The 12,327-nt window shown below is 38.0% G+C and overlaps 1 protein-coding gene across 1 annotated transcript in view; it reads left to right on the top strand.

The window, feature by feature from the left end:
* Positions 1–12,327, top strand: part of LOC129220425 (tyrosine-protein kinase transmembrane receptor Ror2-like) — a 90,284-nt gene that overhangs the window by 65,499 nt on the left and 12,458 nt on the right. Inside the window, exons 5-8 of the mRNA XM_054854850.1 lie at positions 788–1,157; positions 2,449–2,741; positions 4,658–4,746; positions 6,641–6,794. Coding sequence (XP_054710825.1) covers positions 788–1,157; positions 2,449–2,741; positions 4,658–4,746; positions 6,641–6,794 — 906 coding nt within the window. The remainder of the gene's footprint in view (positions 1–787; positions 1,158–2,448; positions 2,742–4,657; positions 4,747–6,640; positions 6,795–12,327) is intronic.

The following is a 12,327-nucleotide window of genomic DNA, read 5'->3' as shown; positions in this document are numbered from 1 at the left end:
TGAAACCTGTGGTCACTTTTTTCACTATTTTGAGGACACTTAACTCTGGAAAGACGGAGGGGCCTTGCGTAGTTTGTTGTTCAATAACTCGAACAATATCCAGCGAAGCTTAATTGAACTTTCTGAATTGTCATTATACGTCACTATTTGAATGCTTGTTTAATCATTTAATGATTCGCCTCATAGTACTGTAAATATTGATCCTTATACCTATAAAGAAGGGAGGGGCCACAGTGGCCCCTTAGCTATTTTGAAATTAAAAAAAAAATCCCTTTCACCTAGTTGTAGCATAAAACAAATTTTATCCACTCTAGTTTACCTGTAACTTTCTCTTTATGCAGCCGGTTGGATATCCAAATGCTAGAAACAGTACCGATTGCTTACCAGCCAAATCGCGGCCATTGCTCCTGGAAGATAAACTAGTTCTACCTTTTGGCAAGTAAAGATACAAAAGCCGAAACTAATAATGTCCTAAGTTTCTATTTAGTTATATAAGAAGGTGCATCGGGCATGTGGACTCACTTAGGAAGAATTTTTAAAAGAATTCACCCAAACAATGGGTAGGGGCCACACTGTCCCCTTTAGTCTTTCTAGGTATACAGAAAATTTCAGTCTTTCTAGTGTTAAGCTCCGTCGAACTTTTGAGTAAGTTCGTACGATTTTCTTAGCAATAAATTGCTACGTACTTGTATTTACACTTGGAATGCATCCCCCTCTCTTCAAACTCAACGAGAACTTGCTTAATTTCTTGAAAAGTACCATTTCATATTTCAATATGTATTTGCAGATGATTCAGTCGAAGACTTCAGCTCGGAAATCAACAGGTCCCAAGACGAAGATGACGACCCATTCGAAGAAGACTCTCTACTGGTGAATGAAGTAGACGAAGAGGAGGACACCGGAAAAGAAGAGGAGAAACGACCGCCAGAGGACCTCATAGGAATCGACATGCCCAAAGAGGATGGACCTGTCGGGGGTGACGAGGAGGCCTTAGGTTACTGCGCACCTTACACTGGGCAGGTGTGCAGAAAGTACATCAATGGCACCAGTCTCGTGTATTACAACTTCACCAGTGAAAATCATCCTATCCCCATCAATGAACAGATTTCTTTAGAACTTTGGAGGGAACTTATCTCCTCGCTGCTCGAACCTTGCAAGTATGTTTATTATTATTATAATTATTTAAGAGGTATGTTAATTATTAACGTGTGAGATAGTTGAAATGTTTCAGAAACATCTGTTTGTGCTCCTTAATTCTGAACCTCAAAACTAGACTAATGAAAGTCCAAAAATGGCGATTTTCTGTTACATAGTGCGTAGAATTCCATTCCACAGAAGCCAAAACAACGTAGTTCTATTTTGAAAATATCCTTTATAATTTACCAGTGATATGACAGAGGCCCAACCTTTATATGCATCCGACAAACGTTTTTACGATCTCGTGAAAAGTATTGATAGTGTGACCAACGTTAGTCTGACTTTAAGGTACAGAATTAATGATTTTTCCGTTCGTTTGATGTCTAATGCTGTAACGTTTTTAAAAAACAAAATCCAAAACTGTTCATCTGACTATAATTTAAGAGTGAAGAATGATGTTTGTTGCATTTTCTGCAATGAAAGACTGACAAACGTATTTCAAAATCTGTAGCAAAATAATTTGATACTTCCGATAAAAACGGAAATTAATATACATATCCCCACCCCATTTCCCTGTCTTATATAACCTTTTCCCAGACTCTTTTTCCAGTGAAAAAAAGTAATATTCCTATAGAGTAAGAAATAAACAACGTCAGAAAAGCACAAATTCGCAGATTACTGCAGACACGTGTTTCGGCGTTACAGGAAACGCCTCTTTCAATGCAAAAAGTATTGAACTTAGGGATGAAAAGACATCCGACAAAAGCGGATGTCGGATGTCTAAGCTTTTGTCGAATGTCTTTACATCCATAAGCGCATTACTTATTGCATTGAAAAAGGCTTTCCCTGTAACGCCGAAACACGTGTCTGCAGTAATTTGCGAAATTGTGCTTTTCTGACGTTGTTTATTTCTTACTCTACTGTTCAGCGCAAAGGTATTTATTTATCTTAATATTCCTATGTTCAAATTTTACCTGCTGTTTATTTCTTGGCTTTTCTTTGAATACTGAAGTTACAATCTTATTTTTTGTATTTTCAAAAGTCTATTTTTACCTAGTTGCAAACGGCAGCAAGCTGATTCGCCAGCTATACTCTGAAATTACAAATTTCAATATTAAAATTTTACAAATCTTGAGACAGTAAATGTAGCATTTTCTTTTGCATGGCAGAAAATGCCCCGAAATTTTATTTCATAAAACCCTGTCGCTCTTAAAATTAAAATGTCTCCCATGTTCTGTTTTCAAACTATTTATGTGTCATGAGTTATAAATCTAACTAAAGACCATATGAATGGTGATAAAATATCTGCAGGAGTGCTGCCGAGGTGATTCTGTGCTACTATGCTTTTCCCAAGTGCGAGTGGTCGGAGGGGGTGGCAAGGCTCAAACCACTCTGCCGAGAGGACTGCATCGCGATAAAGGAACTCTTCTGCTACAACGAGTGGGCCCTGGTGGAAGACAACAAGCAGAGAGGAATCTTCTTCAAGTCGAGGGGCCACTTCAGACTGCCCGACTGCAACTCGCTGCCCATGCTGGGTTCCAAAGGAGGGAAGGAGACCTGTTCGAACGCCCATCTCACGGACATACAGCAAGAGGAGATAACAAGTGAGTCTTCTTGTTCTCTCTTGTTGGGATTCGTAATTATCACAATCTGATTGGGCTTAAGAATCTTCGAATACCTTTCTCCTGGGGATTCGTGAAGTTGTGACAAGGGGGAGGGAAAGTAAAGGGTGTCCCAAAATTAACGCAAGATTTGAATTTGCCACAATTTTTGCTGTGAATTGTTGGCAGCCACGGAAAAAGAACAACTTGACAGCTGGGAGTTTAGGGTTCGTAAAAATGGAGTGTTATGCTATTATATACAGCCAGCGAAACAATTCAATCACTGCATAAGGAATTTCCTGTTCGTGTACTCCCTCGTTTCGGTGATATGAATTGTACCCTAGATCGTGTGATTTTACATCATTATTCTCCCTATGGGGTTATTTGAAGTCAAACGTCTATGTCAGCCATCCCACAACCACCTGCGCATTACTTAATTGCGATATCGAGCGCCAATAACAGTAAACTGCTTGACCCGCCCAAACTTTCATTATTTTTCAAATAATTGTTCGATAATGAAAACGCATTATAGAATCGAAAACGCTCCATTTGTAATAACCCTAGACCCTCAGCTGCCAAATTGTTCTTTTTTCAAGATTGCCCACAATTTATTGCAAAAATGGCGGCAAATTCAAATCCTGCGTTAATTTTGGGACACCCTTTATAACAAGAGTGTGACATCATACGTTTTGGTTGAAATACAAACTTTTTTCCGTAACAATTTGTTTATATGATTTAGCTTGGCATGTGACAATGGAAGGGGAGAGGATTAGGTGAACTATGTCATCTGATCCTCTCCAACTGCAAAATTCAGAGATCGCCCGCAGTGCTTAGAGTCAGAAATCACACAGTATTTAGAGTATTTTAAACGAGTAGGAAGCGATGTGTTAAAATAATGCGAGTGAATACAGAAGTACAACAAAGTACTTTGAAGAAGTGTCTACAGTTGACGTTCAGCTACTTGGACCGTGCTGAGACCATAAAGCTTCACCATGAAAAGAAGACGGATGACCTTGAAGCGAAACATCATTTGTAATAGGTAGAATCTGCCAGAAAGCACCAAATAGTTAGAGGCATCATCTCGCTAATCCTATCTGTTCCAAAATAATAACAAACACCCTATTACAAATGATGTTTTTGCTTCAACGCCATCCGCCATCTTTTCGTGGTCAAGCTATACCAGGTATTCTTGAAAGTTCCAAGTACGACATCCCGAGTGATGGCCTGGACACTGCTCTACTACTAACTAGATAAAAGGAAAAGATAGCAGTAGCCCTTATATAGAAGTTTGGTAAGACCTCATTTGGAGTATGCTGTTCAGTTTTGGTCTCCTTATCTTAAAAAAGATATTAATGTATTGGAAAGAGTTCAAAGGCGTGCTACAAGGCTAATAAATGGACTTTCTCACTTAGACTATGATTCCAGGCTTAGGAGGCTAAAAATGTACAGTCTTGAGCAAAGAAGAGACCGAGGGGGCATGATTCAGTTCTTTAAATTTATTGAAATGAAAGATGTTACGGGGCTGAAGTTTAGCACTGAAAACAGGACAAGGGGTCATTGCTTTAAGCTATTTAAATCTCAGGCTAACATGGATATTAGGAAAAACTACTACTTTAGTAGGGTCGTGGGCACTTGGAACAGCTTACCAGAAGAGGTTGTAATGAGCAATGGAGTAGATAGTTTTAAGAGGGCCATTGATCTTCGCTGGGGATTGTAAATTGACTAGGACCAGCCTAGCTGGGCCCAGAGCCTGTTTCTGGTTGTCACTTTTGTATTTGTATTATTTTCCAATTTTTTCCCAAGACATTTTCCAATTTCTTTTATTTTTCTTCGTCAATTTTTAACTTAACTATTGCTTTGTTCTGTGCACGTTTTAATAGAGATGTACATGTACAGGAGAGCTACTTTTATCTTTTCAGCTGATTGCATACGAGGGCGTGGTCGATTTTACCAAGGAACTGCTAACGTGACAAAAAGTGGTATCCCTTGTCAGAGGTGGGATGTACAGGTAATACTTGATTTCTTATTATTTTTCAGTGTGCCTATTGTATGAGATATGTTCAGATACATTTAGGTGCGTACCGAATGTTTACATACATCAGTGCCGGATCTAGAGGGAAGCAAGCCAGGAACTTTGCCTCGAATCGGACTGAAAATTCTTAGGGCTGCAAATTTATCTTATTGCTGTGTTTTTTCGTTGATTCGATAGAAGAACTTAAAAGAACATGGGCAAGGGCATTAGTTTCATGGTTTTGACCAAGCTCGGGAAAATCGTAGATCCGTCACTGAACGACATGGGTTTATCAACTCATTTCGCGAATAAATAAGATGAATTATATTATGCTAGCACATGATTTTGCTCATGTGCTTGCATACTGTCTGACCACGGATTGTATGGAAAGACAAACATCCGTTTTACAGCCGAAATGGACGAATCTATTATTTTTTAGCGATGTCAGCTTTTGCAGAAACAGAGTCTCATTCAAAAGAGCGGAATACCGGCATCAAATTCTTACTTTTCCCCCTCATTCACATAGATTCGTCTTATCTGGGCGTTTGAAAATTCCATACAATCCTTGGTTGGACAGTAATCTTAATATATAAAAATCAATGTCCTGAGATAACATATATATATATATATATATATATATATATATATATATATATATATATATATATATATATATATATCAACGCACAGCCAAAACCACTGTAGCTTCAGACTTGAAATTTGGCAGGCATGTCCGCATGATTACGGAAGTAACCACTAAGAAAGGATTTTTAGAAATCTCAATTAGTTCGGGAGAAATTAATTAAAACCCATTAATTTCTGAGAAATTAAAACCTGTCGTTGAAATTCAAATCCCTTATTTTCGAAGGCTTTCCTCCATTCAAATCATTATTCAATACTTCATCTCAACTTTTGGTCGATAGCGAACTATAAATTTGATATTGTTTTTGTTTCTCACGTGATTCTTCGAGGCTTTTCTCAAGTCAAATCATAATGTTTCTGTCTATTGCTTTCATTTTTTCAAAACTAGAAACGAAGTTTTTAAGAACATCATCACAGGCGGACTATCCTTTTGAATTTAGAAGAGTGCAGTTTCCTGTTAAAGTTTGCTTTGCAATAACCATTAATAAGTCACAAGGACAGACATTAAAAGTAGCAGGGATCGATTTAAGAGAAGACTTTTTTTCACACGGCCAATGTTATGTAGCTTGCTCCAAAGTCAGTTCATCAAGCAGCTTAATAATATTAGCACCAGAAAAGAAAAAAAAAAACTAAAAATGTTGTATACAAAGAAGTTTTTGCTTAAACATAGGTATATCAATGAAATGTGGATGGCCTGTGTTTGCAAAGATAATCAATACTTTAAAAGGATAGTTAATAACAGTTACAGATCGGTTAAGGACAAGGGCATATATGTTAGGAGTCCAGGGGCACCGGGATCCTCCCCAAATTAGAAAAAGTTATAGGTAATAAGTAATTATTATAGGGGATTTTCGAAACTAGGTGCACCAAGCACTGTTAACCCCTGCTAATTCCATTACCAGAGCAATGCCGAATACGGGAATGCTAGTAATAGATATATGGGTAATAATCAAGTGTTAAAAGCCGATTTAAAACGTTAGTTGCCCGATCGCGCTCCTATTTATATCAATCAGTTCTTTTAGATATGTTTACCGAATGCAAATCTACTATACATCGACAGATATTTGGATGACTTAAGATTTAAAGGGTTATCATATAAGTCATCAATAAATATTATTGTTGGGTAACAGCGAGCATGTTTAATGTCTCATTATTTCTCAATTTGATGTCGCTCCCAATCCAAAAGACAAAGATCCCGTCCCTCGCTTGCTTTTGCTGCATATAAATGATGATCTCGTTTCCCCTCCAGGAACCTCACCATCACAATCGTCCCCCGAAAGTGTTCCCCGAGGTGCTCAATTCAGAGAACTATTGCAGGAATGCGGGCGGTGAGGAGCCCGTGCCTTGGTGCTACACGATGGATCCCAGAGTCAGGTGGCAGCACTGCGACATTCCTCTCTGTGGTAAGTAATGGATCGTCTGGCTCTCTAATAGGGAAGTTGCAACCTATTAAATGTTCATTTTTTGGCTATTGCATATTGTTAATTGACCCTCAAAACTAAAAAAATCACCATCGCCGAATTTTAAAACACCGTGGTTGATTTTTAATGAATTTTTAAAAATCCACGCGCAAAAGTGCGCGCTTCTGAAACGTCACGAGCCTACGTCACAGGGCGCGAATGGGCAGCCTTCCGCCGAAGATCCCTTGTTTTCGCTAGGGACATTTTGAGCGCGCTGATATTTTTATTTTTTAGAAATTCAATAATCCTTTTGAACAAACTATGGAGGCCGGATTCGTTAAAGCACAATCTAAATAATCTTCCTCAAATAATATCAATGGTGATATTCGAATATTTCCGAGAGGATGAGAGGTTTAATGTTCCAGAAACGCGAGGAGTTTAATGCGAGGAAGCCTTTTACGTTTCATCTTCGAAGTCGAATGCACGTTCTTCGGTTTCTCCCATGACATGGGAACCGGTTCGCTAGCGTTTCTCTCCTATCGGACGTCACTTCCTATGCCATCTGACGTCACAGGCGCTTGAACTTTAAAAATTAATTTAAAAAAAAACTACTTATCGTATCGCAAAAATTTTTTCACCTATGATGTTTATACATGTTACTCTATCATATAAAAATAAAATTGAAAAATCGAAAACTTCCCTATTGATGGTTCGATATGTTTGCGTCCTGGATGGAGTTGCGTCTCCTTCCAAATGTGCTACACTTGTGTCTTCCGAGTAGGTTTCAGTAAACCGTTGTACATTTCACGAAGAACTGATTCATAAATTTGTTGCTTAACCCGAGATTGCTCGCGCAGCATGGGCGCCCATATGCAAAGTTGAAAGGGGGGGGGGGGCTTAAATATTTTCCTCGTGGTTTAGCTGGATATTTTCCATGTGGAAACCGATTTCAGGGCAGATTAGTCATTAAAATTTGACATTTTTAATAACTTATTCATTAATGGCTAGAGAAGAAATGTTTTTGCATTTTTGCAAAGAAAAAGGTACTTAAAGCAAGGAAGTTCTAATTTCAATGGGGGGCTCGAGCCCCCCACCCTTTGCCCCCCTATATGGGCGCCCTTGTCGCGCAGGGTATGACATATCCACCTCTTCGCTTTCAATCAAATTTCTCCCCACGCTTTTTTTTTTGAAGTGGACGATTCCTTGAGCAGCTGACCCATAGGTGATAACCTTGAAGGGGTAGAAACGGTGGGGACATTCTAAAATTAGTTTCTATGGAATTGACTTCTACGGGGTGTATCATACCCTGCACGAGTATTTCTGCTACAGTTCTGAACTAAAGCATACGCAATGCTTCCAAGAGACTTAAAATTGAAACTAGGATCTAGTGAAGACATTGCACCCCCTGCTAAAAAAGCAAAGTCAACGTACAAAAGCTGTACTGAAAATCCCAATATAAAAGACAGAAACCAAATTTGTGTGTGAAAAATGTGACAAAACATTTGCATGGACCATATGGCATGCATTTGCAAAAAAAGGAAAAAAAAAATGTAGAAATTGAATGCAAGTCTTTTAAGAAAGTATTTTATAATTATACTCTTTTCTCTTATTTGCATTTTCAACCTTTTTGGGAAAAAAAAATTGAACTCGAAAATACTAAAACCTCCTCGGGTATGAGATACCCTGCGCGAGCACTCCCGTTCGTTTTGGTCGCGCGAGCAATCTCCGGTTAATATTGCCTTCATTATTTTAAGCTATTCAAATCTCAAGCAAACATCGAAACTAGGAGAAGTTACTACTTTAGTAGGGCTTTGGGCACTTGGAACAGCTTACCGGAAGAGGTTGTAATCATCAAGAGTGTAGAGAGCCTTAAGCGGGCCATTGATCCTCAATGAACACTAATGAATTGACTAGTAACCGCCTAGCTGGGCCCTGAACCTGTTGGCTGGTCGTCACATTTGTATTTGTTGATTTGTTGGCTACCACAGCTTTAATTTATAAAGACATAACTGATTGAAAGATAGATGCAGTGCTTTCTTATTTTCTTGGCGAATTGTAATTTACTCGGCCTTCCAAAAATGATTCATACCAGTGTAAAACTAATCCTCTTGATAAGGAATGTTCCCCAAAGGCCTTTTTCTACTTTTCGAAGATCCCACTCACTGATTTCCAAAAGTTTAGCATAAAACTTGACAACCTATGGATTCTCTAAAATCCAGTTTCTTTCTAGTAACAGACAACGAGAACACAACTGTATCGATAATTTTAGAAAGGGTGCAAAGTCCCCTTTCTAAAATCATCGATTCAAATTTAATCTATCGTTTCCCCAATACAGGTAATGCATTCTCAAGAGTCACGTGATTGCGGTACAGAGCTGAAACTCGCACCCCTGGTAGCCGAAACTCTGAGTCTTCAGAAAGTCTGCAGACTATTTCTTAGTTGAGGAGAAAGAACCTAAAGGTTTTAGAGGGAAAAAAATCCGATTTTTGCGTTTTTTTCTGGGACCATAATCCATAGATAGCGTGTACTTGTATTAGCATCTCATTTTAAGACTTTCTTGTTGCCGATTTAGATTTTACGAATGTCGGTTTATCTTGCCGTCTATTTTTTTTTTTTTTTTTAAATTCTTGACCCACATCCAGTGGCATAGCTTGGAGGGGGCGGTCCGCCCCGGGCGGCATATTTTGAATGGCGGCAATTCAGCACCTTTGATGTGGGAGAAAAAAATCTAAAAGTAATTGAATCATACTTTAAATCAATTAATGGAGGCAAAAAAAAAAAAAAACCTTTTCGAAATGTAAGGTTTTGTCGTGACTACAACTGCGCTTCTCAGTGTTCTGTTCAACATTGAAATATTTCCGTAGTGAGCCTCTGAACCTTCCTCATTCCCTTAATGTGAACTAAGACACACTAAAACTGTATTTTTAAAACGTAAATTTCGGAAAATATTCGAGAAAAGACCCTGACTTCCTAATGTCACCAAAAGCTGAAACTGATCAGTTTTGGCGAAGATTCGTGAGAGAACTCTATACCCCTAAACGTTACTCCTAACTGATTTTTGGTTTAAAGTGAGAATATTTCTCCAAGATATGCGCCTAACATCCCCCCCCCCTTTTTTTTTTTTGTAGGAAGAATACGGGTTTTAAATTAGTTTCCGTTTTCTTCTTTGAATGAAGTTTTCAATTTGTTCAATGATTTTCGACGGATTAATGTATTAGATATGTCGCGGTGAAATGGTGGCAAATAGAGGTACCGCCCCGGGCGGCAGAAACTAACTACGCCACTGCCTACGGCCCGGACTTCTGAAACAAATTCTGCTACTAGTTGTGCATCTAGAAGGGATAAATACACCTTTATCTAGACATGCCATAGACTAATAATAAGAGTAGACCGAGCTTTCCCAGACTTGCTGATGAAGAAATTGGTTTATGGATGCATCATGTGACTGGTGGGAGGCTTGGCGAAAACTTTGGCAGCATGGTTGCTAGATGGCAGGATTATCTATAGTTTGGCACTCGACATGTATTTTAAGAAGTAATGTGTTTTGATTATAATTTTTTTTTCCCCAAGTGCAGAGATTAAACTGTTTTTCTTTTAGTTATGCATTATTTTGACATTAGTAATTAGTTTTTTTATCACCGTTTTCAGTAACTTTTATTTCATTTGGAACTGCTACATCAGCGTTGGCGTGAACATAATGGCGTAAACGTTTTGCGTTAACGCAAAAATATGCTAATCGGTATCTTAAATTGAAATTGTAGGTAAAAATCTTACCGTTTGAGGATTCTTTTTGGGCGCTTGCATCTTTAATTGCTTAGAGAGTTGTTGAAATTGACTAAAGAAAATGCACAATACTATCTAAACACGAAAAACTCACTATATTAACAAAATATTTACAATTTAGAATAACAAATTTACAAATCGGACTCCATAAAAGATCATTCTTTCGTGTTCCGCCCGCTGTTACTAGAATATCCACCAGTCACATGGTTTGGTTTATGAGCAGCAAAAGGTTTGCCATAGCTCGGTCTATTCTTATTGTTAGTCTATGAGACAAGCAGATTAAAACTGCGTTGCCAGATCTCTCGCAGTGTAGACAGCCTCATTACTTTTCTAACACACCTCTTATATGATCCATCCTTTGCCCCTAGCTGAGAGATGTCTTTTGGCAGAGTGATGAAGGCTGCAGATTATCTTCACGGTAGAGCCCAAGATCAAAATCCACAGCCACGACATCGTCTCTGCATGCAACTAAGGCCCCTAGATCAGCCATTTTGGATCGGCGCGCGTGTTTGAGTGGCTGTCTTTTCTGGCGAGTCATCGTATTTGGTGATTGTTCACTGCGAGTGATTATTACCGGCATGTGCATTGTCTGTAAAATAAAAATTTTAGAGACGATCGGCAAATTTGGCGAAACTTGAAGCTTAGTTGTGGTAACCTTAGCAGCGCAACAATGAAAAATCCGATCCAAAATGGCTAAACTTAAGCTGATGCGGCCAACTATATAGCGGCTAACTGTCTCAAATCCGTACGTCACAGTGCTAGGCGTTAATATTTGGCGTGGTTTCACGATGAGCGGTGAGATTTGGCGCATTATGACGTCCGACATCTAGATAACGGAAAATTATATGTTACTTTTGAATAACATTTTACTAATATCTAAGCGAAAGCACATTTAATGTTTTAGAGTAATTAATACTATCCCATTTAAATTGCATATCCATTGCAAGTTTGGAGTGAAAGGTTAACGTGAAAAATATCACGCGTAAATATGCCACACCTAGAATTTTAATTTTTTTTTACTGTTTTTTTAAACCTACTTATTACAGGGCGGCTAAAATAAAAGCGGCCCCGAAAATATAAGATTCAATACCTTCCAGATCGCTTTTATTTCGGTCCCTCTATACGTCCTTCATTGACCTTCAGAGCACTAGAAACTTAAACCCAATAAAATTGAACTGCAGTTCTAAAATTTCCTAAATACGAGCAAATAGAGGAGACAAATTAACTTTCGTTCTTTACCTCGAATTTTCTTTGTCAAGCAAACTCTATTGACGTGGGATTGAATTGACTTTTTAAAAGTGAACTAGAAATTCCATTTATAATAGAATTCTTTGTGCAACTGAACTAAAATTATACTTGAAAGTTTTCTCTGGGTACGCTAAATTGACACAAGATTCAGTTTAAAATGCTTTCTGAAAGAAAAGTCATTTTTATTATTATAGGCTTAATTTTTTTTATTTTTTTAATGCATTTTATACTTAACTTTTTGTTTAAATTGCAAGTATACGCCTTCAACTGCCTTTTAGAAATACTTTATAGATTTACGAACTAGTGCAATAGATACTGATATACATCAATGATTTTTTGTGGCAGTCAATAGTAAAAAAAATTTAAGACAATTGGCGATTTTTTTTTTCGAGAAAATATCACTTATATTCATGAAGATATAAGCATTTCTCTCAGAACAACGAATTTTATTTTAAGATTTTTGGCTCATAACACACAAAGTTTTCCATCAAAGCTTACCAAACTT

The sequence above is a fragment of the Uloborus diversus genome, chromosome 1 (genome assembly GCF_026930045.1).
Source record: "Uloborus diversus isolate 005 chromosome 1, Udiv.v.3.1, whole genome shotgun sequence".
Taxonomy (NCBI): Eukaryota; Metazoa; Arthropoda; class Arachnida; order Araneae; family Uloboridae; genus Uloborus; species Uloborus diversus.
Note: the sequence above shows the minus strand (reverse complement) of the source record. Positions and strands in the feature narration are given on the sequence as shown.